The 12899-nt window shown below is 30.6% G+C and overlaps 1 protein-coding gene across 7 annotated transcripts in view; it reads left to right on the forward strand.

Annotated features, from left to right (window-relative positions):
- LOC115879372 (ATP-sensitive inward rectifier potassium channel 12-like) overlaps positions 1-12899 on the forward strand; it is a 110328-nt gene that overhangs the window by 73937 nt on the left and 23492 nt on the right. Inside the window, exon 1 of one of the 7 annotated variants that reach the window (XM_030896159.1) lies at positions 3109-3361. The exons of 3 other annotated variants lie outside the window; for them this stretch is intronic. In XM_030896159.1, coding sequence (XP_030752019.1) covers positions 3228-3361 — 134 coding nt within the window. In that variant the 5' untranslated portion in view covers positions 3109-3227. Of the gene's footprint in view, positions 1-3108; positions 3362-11582; positions 11906-12899 lie in introns of those variants that run through there. 3 more of the 7 variants (XM_030896161.1, XM_030896158.1, XM_030896160.1) reach the window with 3 other exon arrangements.

Here is a 12899-nt window from a genome sequence, read left to right on the forward strand (position 1 = left end):
TAATTTTTATTTCGATTTTTACCAAATAATTTCTGAAGTAACGTCAATATTTGGATGAAAATTAGTGCCTTGGAATTATTTGACATGAGAAATTTGATTTTGAATATCAATATGACTCCTATTTGTAGGGGTCGCCACCTACATGTATTTTAACTGTTTTGAAAAGTAATAGCTTTTCGTCCGTACCTGTATAAAGCGACTGGGTGAAAAAATATACAATTTCGTGATTTGTTACGTAAAAAATATCTCTTGGTAAAAATCGCTGTGAGCAACCGTTCTCAAGATATTTAGAATTGAAATAGTCAATACATCTCATTATTGACAAAAAATAAACATGTTAAGTAGATAATAAATTTGGGAACTTTTTATTTTTTTAAATTGATCTAAAATTTTCTTTTTTAAAAAAAAATGATGATGAGACAGTTTTTGCTGAACTTTTGGCACACTAAACATTCCAAATTTATTGCTTCAGTCTAATAACTATTTAATCAACATGTTTAATAATGACAGCTATTGATAATTTCGATTTTTACCAAGAGACCTTAAATCACCACAATACACCAAAACACTTTTACTTTTACACTGGACGCGCGTTTCGCTAACCATGTTAGCATCATCAGCAGATGATTATAAACTGAATCAGTTTATAATCATACTGAATCAGTTTATAATCATCTGCTGATGATGCTAACATGGTTAGCGAAACGCGCGTCTAGTGTAAAAGTAAAAGTGTTTTGGTGTATTGTGGTGATTTAGTGTTTTTATTTTGCTGTTTAACACCAAAGGTTCCAACCCTCAACTGTAATAAAGAGACCTTTATTACGTAAAAAACATCGTAAATGTATATTTTTTTACTCAGTAGTTTTATACAGGTACGAACAAAAATTTGTCACTCTTTAAAACAGTTAAAAAATACGTAGGTGGCGCCCTCTACAAAGAGGAGTCATGCGAAAAAATTTCCAGACACCAATTTTCATCCGAATATTGACGTTAATTCAGAAATTATTTGGAAAAAATCGAAATAAAAATGAAACTTCTACACCCTGTATCTCCGGAACTAAGCATTTTAGGACATATATTTATACGAACTTTTTTATTTATATTTATCTGTAGAATATGCTGTCGAAGTTTCTGGAATACAGTTCGGACCAACCTGTATAATAAGACATGGAATGTGTATACAGGGTGGTATCTCGGAAACCGTAAGAGATACGAAGATGGTTAAATCGGGGCAAAGTTGCGCTTTAGGATGTTCACCCAGATACCATCAAAAAGTTTTAAAAATTTCAAGGATTGCTGAGTTTTTTTGGAAAAAACGGATTTTTTTGAAAATCAATTTTATTTTTTCCTGGCGTTACTTTTTAGAAAATCAAAAAACTATTTGCACATTCTCATGGCTACTTTATTAGGGCTATCTGACAGTATTTTTGGATTTTTAAATTAGCTGATAATTTGTGAGATACAGAGGCCAACTTAATTTTTTTAAATACGGACCTGCATTTTTTATTTGAAGTTTTGAAAGAGCTCGATCTCCTGAGTACAATGATGTACCACACTTGATGCTTTATTTTGTTTTAGGTACCTTAACAATAACAAAACTATTTAATTATTATTTAAAATAATTTCATGTTTCGTTTTTTATTCGTTTTTTATATTATTCGTTTTTTATATTATTTAATCTGATTATATTCATCGCACCAATATGGATCAACGCTAGTTAACATTGAATCGAGCCAATTGAAAGATTCAAACAAATAATACCCAGGTCAGCAATTTAAAAATATAATTTATAACTTTTTTTGTTGTGAATTTGAAATCTCAGTGTACGATCTAATAATATGCATAATATTAATCGTAGTTATTACAAATAAGTCAACTTCTACAAACTAGTTTCTAAAACTAGTAATGCTCTACATGTTCGAAAGGGTTACTACCGTCCCTAATGCACAAATTAATGTATTTTTCGTTCAATCTTATTTATAGCTCTTTGAACATCTTCTTATTATACTTCCGAATGCATTCTGTACTCTTTATTGTAATGTTGAAATGTATTGTCACTTTTAAAAATGACATCAAGTAATACCCAATAATTTTATATTATTTTTTATTATTTAATTGCATTTGATTATCCGTATTCAATGTTTTACTCCACGTCATTGTTAAGTTTGAAAGCTTACCCGAATATTGTAACGATGAATAGATTAAATATTAAAAAAAAAACAGAGCCGGTCTTCAAATTAGTTTAATTAAATTGTGTTCAAATGTCAGAAACAAAAAATATTAAGTGTGGCCACGTGTGGCATATCATTGTACTCAGAAGATCCAGTTCTTTCAAAACTTCAAATAAAAAATGCAGGTCCGTATTTAAAAAAATTTAGTTTGTATCTCACAAATTATCAGCTAATTTGAAAATCTAAAAATACAATTAGATAGTCTTAATAAAGTGGCTATGAAAATGTGCAATTAGTTTTTTGATTTTCTAAAAGGTAACGCCAGGAAAAAATAAAATTGATTTTCAAAAAAATCCGTTTTTTCCAAAAAACTCAGCAATCCTTGAAATTTTTAAAACTTTTTTGACGGTATCTGGGTGAACATCCTAAAGCGCAACTTTATCCCAATTTAACCATCTTCGTATCTCTTACGGTTTCCGAGATACCAATGCTTGTACCTCGAATTTGTAGCACCCTGTGTAATAAGCCAAATACTAAAGTTTTGACTAAATCCAAAACTACTTATTAACTGCAAGATCAAAACCAATGGAGTCTTAATCTTGTATTTGCTCATCACTAACTAGAACATCCGAACATCCCTGTGGTAAGAAAAAGAGGACAAAAATAGAAAAAAATAACAGTAGTATTGAATTGAAAAGCAAACAAAGAAATGCCACGATAAGACGATAACATACGTGACGCGTTGATTGAAAATGAGAAATAAATTAAAAAACGTGAAATTTTGCAGCGAGTCGTAATGTGTACCAACAAACAGCGGTCAATATATTAAGAGCAAATTGTACTAAACTATTATGTTTATCGCAGCCAAATTAATTCTTGTTAGCGCCAAGGCGCTAATTAATGATACCTCCAAAAAGGTTTTAAAAGCTGCAAAATCGGCAACGGCGGCTTTAGTATCAGAAATGGAGGCAGAAATCTGAGAATTGTGCGGGAAATAGTTACATTTTTTTCTTTGTCGTGTTTTTCTCTTGAAATAATCTAACATCAACTTGCAACATGGAAAAACGGGCAGAATCTAAGTCGCTGTTAAGTGAGGAGAAACCTCCAACTCCTACGAACGGTAACGTGTCTCCGTCTTTGTATAACAAAGGTTCTCCAACTTCTCCCACGTCCCCTACTTCGTTTAGCAGGTAACTAGGCAACTCCTTCTTGAACAGTAGGTGCGAATTTATGTTTTTATTGTTGTTTAATTTTATTTACTTGTTGTTAATTTTTTTCCGAAATAATGAGGTGACCATTTTATTTTTATCATAACTCCGCGAGTTTTTGAATCGAACGAACTCTTATTACGAATTTTTTTAAAAAAGCATTTAAAAGATCTTTTCAAGCACATTTAAAACGGTCATATTAATTTTCTTCGGAAAATGTGTTCTTTCGCCATTATTTTACGGTAAAGGTTGCAATTTTTAGTTTCCGAAAAATAAAGAATCACCTTTACAGAGTGATAACTCGGTTATTATTACACCTATGGTAATCGAAAAAAAAATGAATCGTTTAGTTATTCCAAAAGCTTCATTTTTGCTTTATATAAGCTTTGCGATAAAACGCAAGGCTTTCGAGTTATTTATAAAAAATGGCAGAAAAATATGCAGTTTTTAGATGTAAATCCGAGGAAAAATCAACATTTTCAATCCTAAATATCTCGGAAAATATTAATTCATCCCTTTATTTTTTTTAGAATTTATCCCCAGATTTTTGTAATTAAAATAGGTGATTTATTTTTCACCCCCGAGAAGGGGTGGCATTCGCCCCCAGGGTGAAAGTACACATCGCTACTATGTCACTATTAAATTTCACGTCAATCGGTGCAGGAGTTCAGAATTCGGACCCTAATACCCTCCCTTACTGGCCTATACAGGGTGTTACAAATTCGAGGTACGAGCATTGGTATCTCGGAAATCGTAATAGATAGGAAGATAGTTAAATTGGGCCAAAGTTGCGCCTTGGGATGTTCGCCAAGATGCCATCAAAAAGTTTTAAACATTTTAAAGATTGCTGAGTTTTTTGGAAAAAAATGATTTTTTTGAAAATTAATTTTATTTTTTCCTGTCGTTACTTTTTAGAAAATCGAAAAACTAATTGCACATTCTCATAACCAGTTTATAAGGGCTATCTGATAGTATTTTTACATTTTCAAATTAGCTGATAATTTGGGAGATCAGAGGCCAAATTAATTTCTTTAAATACGGACCTGCATTTTTTATTTCAGGTTTTGAATGAACTCGATCTCCTGAATACAATGATATACACACTTTATACTTTTTTTTTGTTTTGGGTGCCTTAACAGCAACAAAACTATTTAATTATTATTTAAAATAATTTCAAGTCCGACTCTGGTTTCTAAAATTATTTAATCTGATTATATTCATCGCAACAATATTGATCAGGGTTAATTAACATTGAATAAGGAAAATCGAGCCAATTAGAAAATTCAAATAAATAATATGCAGCTGAGCAATTTAAAGATATTATTCTTAACTTTTTTTGCTGTGAATTTGAAATTCTCAGTGTACGATCTAACAATATGCGTAATATTAATCGTAGTTATTATAAATAAATCACCTTCTACGAACTAGTTTCCAATGCTCTACATGTTCGAAAGGGTTACCACCTTGCCTATTGCAGAAATTTATTATTCTTTCAATTTTATTTATAGCTCTTTGAACATATCTTCTTCTTATACTTCCGAATGCATTTTGTACTATTTATTGTAAATGTTGAAAAATATTGATTTCACTTTTACAAATGACGTCAAGTAATGCAATTATTTTTTTTATTGAATTTGATTTTTCGTATTCAATGTTTTACCCCACATCATAGTTAAGTTTGAAGGCTTATCAATATTGTAACGATGAATAATTTAATTATTGAAAAAACAGAGCCGGACTTGAATTAGTTTAAATAAATTTTGTGTTCAAATGTCCGAATTAGAATTTTAAGATATTTTTTAACTTTTTTTACTGTGAATTTGAAATCTTAGTGTGCTAATAATATGCATAATATTAATCGTAGTTATTATAAATAAATCAACTTCTACAAACTAGTTTCTATTGTTATACATGTTCGAAGTAATTTTATTTATAGCTGTTTGAACTTTATTCTTATACTTCTGAATGCATTTTGAACTCTTTATTGTAAATGTTGAGATGAACTGATTTCACTTTTACAACTGTCGTCAAGTAATGTAGCCCCTTGGCGCCTTGGCGTTAGGTCCAGGAACCTCGCTGGACATTATAGGTAAAATGATTTGATTGCTTATATTATATTATTTTTTACTATTTTATTGCATTTGATTTTCCGTATTCAATGTTTTACTCACAACAAGTTTGAAAGCTTATCAATATTGTAACGATGAATAGTTTAAATATTTAAAAAAAAACAGAGCCGGACTTAAAATTAGTTTAAATAAATTATGTTCAAATGTCAAAACAAAAAAAAAATTAAGTGTGGTATATCATTGTACTCAGGAGATCGAGTTCGTTCAAAATCTGAAATAAAAAATACAGGTCCGTATTTAAAAAAAATAAGTTGGCCTCTGTATCTCACAAATTATCAGCTAATTTGAAAATCCAAAAACACTATCAGATAGTCCTAATAAAGTGGCTATGAGAATGTGTAATTAGTTTTTTGATTTTATAAAAAGTAACGACAAGAAAAAATAAAATTGATTTTCAAAAAAATCTGTTTTTTCCTAAAAACTCAGCAATCCTTGAAATTTTTAAAACTTTTTTGATGGCATCTTGGTGAACATCACAAAGCGCAACTTTGCCCCAATCTAACCACCTTCGTATCTATTACGGTTTCCGAGATACCAATGCTCGTACCCCGAATTTGTAGCACCCTGTATACATACGTATACCGGGTGTTTCTCAAAGGTAACTCACCCCTATAACTTTTTTATTTTGTCAGTTAAAAAAAATGAAAAAAATGAAATTTGGTATGCCAGTAGATGACATAAATTAGGATTTATTGACACAATTAATTTTTTTTTGGTGACTTCCTGTTTCACCGGTAATGACTACAACTTTGACTTTTAAACGATACACTCGGTATTTTTTCTTTATTTGATAGAAAATAATATACTTGGATATACTGAATAGAATGACACATCATATGTGAAAAAATGTCTATACCTATGTGGCCTATACCTATGTCTATACCTATTCATCTTTCCAAAAAAATTCTTTATGGGTATTTCGCCACTGCACTGCAAGAAAATCTACAAAATAAAATAATTATTTTTTGTAAGCACTTCTGCGTTAAACCTAAACGGACGCTGCTTGTCAGAAATTATGTTTATAGTAATACAAATTTGCCTAACAAAGAAAAAAAGCAGAACGTCAACGGTTTCTTGCAGACGTATCAAAGTAAAGCGTTCTCGAATAGTTCAATTTAAATATTTTAAATAGTTTTTTTTCTTTATTCTTTGTATTTTTTTGCTTCCGACGACGGAAAGAGATTTTCTGAAACGTTAAGCATTTTTCTTTGTTAGGCAAATTTGTATTACTATAAACATAACTTCTGACAAGCAGCGTCCGTTTAGGTTTAACGCAGGAGTGTTTACAAATAATAATTATTTTATTTTGTAGATTTTCTTGCAGTGCAGTGGCGAAATACCCATAAAGCATTTTTTTTTTGGAATTATATGTGAACTTTTGACATTCTCAATTGAAAAAAATAGCATTTTAAATTTCAATTTAGAGTGGCCATAAATGGCCATCAATATAACGTCAATTTAAATGGAAATATCAAGTGTGTGATTTAAATCAATGAAATATCAAGTGTGTGCCAAATTATTCGTAAAAAAAATCCAAATATGGTAATGAGCCATCACCCTCATTCCATTTGAAAAAAATGAGTTATGATTAAACATACGATTTGGGCACCTGTTAACCGGCCAGAATTATTGTACTTGCTTTTACTGGTAATTGTTAACAATCACTGATTTTCAACTTTTACTGTAACATATACACACAGACACCCTGAAATTTAATTGAAATTTAAAATACGATTTTTTAAGCGAGAATGGTAAATGTTGACACATGATATGTCATTCTATTCAGAATGTCATTTTCTATCAAATGAGGTAAAAAAATACCGAGGGCGCCATTTAAAAATCAAAAGTTGTCATTTCCGGTGAAACAGGAAGTGAGCGAAAACGATTGAATATGTCGATCGACCCTGATTTATGTAATATATTAGCGTACGAAATCCCGTTTATTTACCTGAAAAAATAAAAAAGTTATAGAGCTGAGCTACTTTTGAGAAACACCCGGTATATGCCATCATGCTGTCTTAATATTTTTTTTAAGTGATGTATTTATTTAATTGGATAATTGAAATATCATGCAGTAACTCGATTACAAAATTGTACTTAAAAGTTGAGTTTTTTTTTGTTGGTTAAGCAAATTATTACTACACATATCTTGATGTGAGAAGAATAAAGCCTTTTTAAGTGAATATATATTTTTTGGAAACTAAACGGCTTTTCATTAACGAATCCGCTACAAAACTGTAGATATTATTATCTTCTATTTTGTTTCAATAGTAAATATTGTATTTATGCAAGTCAATACAGTATAGTTTGTCCTAAGATATGTGTTTATAATAATTGTATGTTTACATTGTTACATTGTAAGATATCAGTCTTAAATGTGTTATTACAATCATATTATCATATTGTTTAATAATATTTATTTTTGAGTCACATCTTCGTTATGCCCTTCCGTTCTGGGGTACTTGCTGCGCAACAAAATTTCATCGTATTTTCAGACTTCAAAAGAGAGCAGTTCGATATTTATTAGGACTGAACAGTAGAACTCACTGCCAGAATTTCTTTAAAAATTTGAAAATACTGATTCTTCCTTCTTTATTCATTTTTGAATCCGTTTGCTTAATCCGCAAGCACATATCTCCTATTCCTGAAAGGCAATCTCATAACTATCCGCTTAGGAATGCGGAGCACGATCTTTATCTGCCAACCCCGAGCTTAGAACTAGTTAAAGGTTCAATACAATGCCAAAAAAATGTACAATCATCTGCCTTTGAATATCAAGTCGCTTTCATTCTTTCCCGCATTTCGCAAAGCTCTAAAATCATACTTACTGGAGAGAGCCCTATATACGGTAAACGACTTTTTTGTTGATGTTTAATTATGAACAATTTTGAATTTTGAAATTTTGATCATCTCACACACTGGTCAAAGGTCAAGTATTTAATATTTTATAACTCTAAAATTATATCTGTGTACTGCAATTGTCCATGTATATTCTTTTTGTTATTTTAATATAAATGATATTTATTTTCTAAATGTCTTATTTTAAGGCCAGTTTTATAGGTTTGGGTTAATCTTATCATTAAAACCATATTCCCAGGCCTACAGTTACTTAAACCTGTAAAAAATCAAACTTCTAATTTAAAGCAAAATAAAAAACACTAAATCACCACAATACACCAAAACACTTTTACTTTTACACTGGACGCGCGTTTCGCTAACCATGTTAGCATCATCAGCAGATGATTATAAACTCTAGTTTATAATCATCTGCTAACTAAACTTTAGTTTATAATCATCTGCTGATGATGCTAACATGGTTAGCGAAACGCGCGTCCAGTGTAAAAGTAAAAGTGTTTTGGTGTATTGTGGTGATTTAGTGTTTTTTATTTTGCTGTTTAACACCAAAGGTTCCAACCCTCAACTGTAATCTTCTAATTTAAGGTAAAAAAAGATACGGCCGTTTATGCCCCAAAAAGATATATTTCAACACTTTTAAGGGAATCAGAATTACCTTACATATTTAGACACTCTCTTTGTATTTGAGCCCATTGTTGTCTATTGTGGGTTATGCGGGTCCAAGTTATTCCTGCCAATAATATCGTTTTCCCATCTCAAGTTTCGTCTTTTTCTAGGTCTCTTAATTCCTCGTGCGTGTAATTTGTAGTGTATTTTTGTGGTCCATATCTGTTGTCCATACTTCTTGCTAGGCTAGGTGTCCTGCTCATTGCCACTTGAGGGATTTGATTGTGTGGATGACATTTATTACTTGGGCCTTTTGTCGCATCCACTCTTTTCTTTTACGGTCTTTCTTGGTTATTCCCAGCATATTTCGTTCCATTGAGCATTGTGCGACCTGCAGTTTCCTTATGATGTTCGTTTTAAGTGTCCAGGTTTCGCATCTATAGGTTATGACTGGTAGTACACATTGGTCGAAATTTTTAGATAGAGTTGCATTCTAGATTTGAACATGATTAAGTTTTTTCCATAAGTACTCCATGCTAACTAAATTCTTCTGTTGGTTTCTGGTAGTAGAGCTCCCGAGCTGTGTATTAGTTGTCCCAAATATACAGGGTGGGCCAATGGAAACTTTCCACCCCAATTTTTCTCGTTTAAAATTAAAATTTGGAAAAACGCTCGGACACGTCGATTTAGTTTTCGAGGGGGAAAAGAAAATATCATAAAATCACTTTCACACCTATAACCCTCAAGGCGGGAGCGGCGCCACCCCTAAATTCTTAAATGGAAAGGGGGGCCGAGTGATACCTCATGTGAAAGGTCTTTCAATTCCCTTTTTAATGATGTAAGATATCATTTACTTTTGTTCAGTAGCTTTAGAGATTTATTGATTTAAACTAGATTTTAATTTATCAGCTAAGTTGTGAAAAAATCGGTTTTTATTTTTTTTTCACTCTCTATATGTATTTTTTTGGCAAACTATGTGTACTAAAATTTTTAACTAATCAATCTGCATCGATCCACGCCCAAAAATCTTTCAATTTGAAATAAGTGAAAAATGCTCAATTTTGGCCAGGAAAATTTTTAGAAATTTTAAAAAATAAAAAAAATTAAGCTTTTTATTTAAAAGCTTAATTTTTAGTATACATAGTTTGCCAAAAAAAATACATACAGAGAGATAAATTAAAAAAATCTACTTTAAATCAATAAATCTCTAAAACTAGTGAACGAAGGTACATGATATCTTATATTATTAAAAAGGGAATTGAAAGACCTTTCACATGAGGTATCACTCGCCTCCCCTTTCCATTTAAGAATTTAGGGGTGGCGCCGCCCCCGCCTTGGGGGTTATAGGTGTGATAGTGATTTTATGATATTTTATTTTCCCCCTCGAAAACGAAATCGACGTATCCGGGCGTTTTTGAATACGAAAAATAAAATGCAATAACTAAAGGGGTATTACTTGGCGTCATTTGTAAAAGTGAAATCAATACGTTTCAACATTTACAATAAAGAGTATAAAATGCATTCGAAACTATAACAAGAAGTTATGTTCTAAGAGCTATAAATAAGATCGAACAAAAGATAAATGTGTGCATTAGGAAGGATGGTAACGGTGGTAACCTTTCGAACATGTAGAGCATTAGAAACTAGTTTATAGAAGTTGATTTATTTATAACAACTATGATTAATATATGAATATTATGAGATCGCACCCTGAGATTCCCAATTCACAATAAAAAAAGTTAAAAATAATATCTTTAAATTGCTGACCTGGATATTATTTATTTGAATCTTTGAATTGGCTCAATTTTCCTTATTCAATGTTAATTAGCGCTGATCAATATTGCTGCGATGAATATATAATTAGATTAAATAATTTAAAAAGAAACAGAGTCGTACTTGAAATTATTTTAAATAATAATTAACTAGTTTTGTTGTTGTTAAGGTACCCAGAACAAAAAAAAGTATAAAGTGTTACATATCATTATACTCAGGAGACCGAGTTCTTTCAAAACATGAAACATAAATTTAATTAAAAAAATAAGTTAGCCTCTGTATCTCACAAATTATCAGCTAATTTGAAAATCTAAAAGTACTATCAGATAGTCCTAATAAAGTAGCTATGAGAATGTGTAGTTAGTGTTTTGATTTTCGAAGAAGTAACGACAGCAAAAAATTAAATTGATTTTTCAAAAAATCCGTTTTTTCCAAAAAACTCAGCAATCCTTTAAATTCTTTAAACTTTTTTGATGTCATCTTGCTGAACATCTCAAGGCGCAACTTTGCCCCAATTTAACCATCTACCAATGCTCGTACCTCGAATTTGTAGCACCCTGTATAGATTATAACATTTAACATTATAATATTTAAATGTTTATTTTATTGTGTAATCGTATTGCAAATATTTTTCTTAACTATATCCATTTCACGCTAGTTTTCTAATATTTTTTTTGTCTCCAGTTTAATTGCTTCTACTTAGCTAGTTGCATTGATAACTTTTTTATTTAAATACGGATAAACGACCTCCAAATGATATATTGCCTATGTGTCTTATGATTCCGCCATTGTATTAACACCAGCTACGTAGAATAAGTAAATAAGTTACATTAAAGCATATTAATAAACGCAGGCAAATTTGATAATAATCATTCCTCAAAACGATGTTTTAGAGATAATTTCGAAAGAATCCGTCATTTTTTATTAACGATTTTCGAATTTTTTATCGAAAGTTCGGGTACTCGTGTCTGTGTGTGGGGAGTAAATAATGGATTAAAAACGGTGGAAAGTATTTCTGTAAAATGTTTAACGAAATAAAAAAGAAGGCAGAGGAAAAGAGGTATTTGATATTGGATTCGACATCTCCATCTCCAATTAAAGGGAACGGTTCTCCAGAATTTTACTATAGATTGAGTTCTCCAACTTCACCTTCTCTTAGCAGGTAATGGAAATTGTTTATGAAATATTATTTTTTTTTATTAAAAATTTGAGTAATATGAGCGAAAAAATGTTTAAAATAAATATATTTCTTTGAATTATTACAATACTGAAAGACGATATAATATGGAATCAATTGAATATTTAGTATATAACAAAAAATGTCACGTGACGGCTGTTCGAAGGAAATTCTGTCCATGGCAAATAAAAGTTCAGATCTTTAAAGTTGTAGATATCAAAAGTTGTTAATAAATACAGGGTGGTCCGAACTGTATTCCGGAAACTTTGGCAGCATATTCTGCAGGTTAAAATAAGTAAAATAGTTCGTATAAGTGTAGGTCCTAAAATGCTTAGTTTCAGAGATACAGGATGTAGATGTTTCAATTTTATTTCGATTTTTGCAAATAGTTTCTGAAGTAACGTCAATATTTATATCAAAATTGGTATCTGGGAGTTTTTTGACATGAGAAATTTGATTTTGATGTCAATATGACTCTTACTTGTAGAGAGAGGGCACCACCAACATATTTTTTAACTGGTTTGGAGAGTAATAACTTTTCGTTCGTACCTGTATAAAACTAATGAGTAAAAAATATACATTTGCGACGTTTTTTACGTAAAAAAGGTATCTTGGTAAAAATCGCTACGAATAATAGTTTTGGAGATATTTGGAATCGAAATTATTAATACCTATCAATGACATACATTAAACATGTTGACTAAATAGTTATTAGACTGAAAACATAAATTTGAAATGTTTTTGGGCCAAAAGTTCAACAGAAACTGTTTTGTCATCATTTATTCGAAGAAAAATTTCTAATTAATTAAAAAAATAAAAAGTTCCCAAATTTATAATTTCAGTCAAATAACTATCTACTCAACAGGTTTGGTTTTAGTCAATAATGACATGCATTGACTATTTCCTTTGTAAATATCTTGAGAACGGTTGCGCATTGCGATTTTTACCGAGAAATATTTTTTAAGTAAAAAATCACGGA

Source organism: Sitophilus oryzae, unplaced genomic scaffold (genome assembly GCF_002938485.1).
Source record: "Sitophilus oryzae breed Bouriz unplaced genomic scaffold, Soryzae_2.0 scaffold_1576_pilon_pilon, whole genome shotgun sequence".
NCBI classification, from domain to species: Eukaryota; Metazoa; Arthropoda; class Insecta; order Coleoptera; family Curculionidae; genus Sitophilus; species Sitophilus oryzae.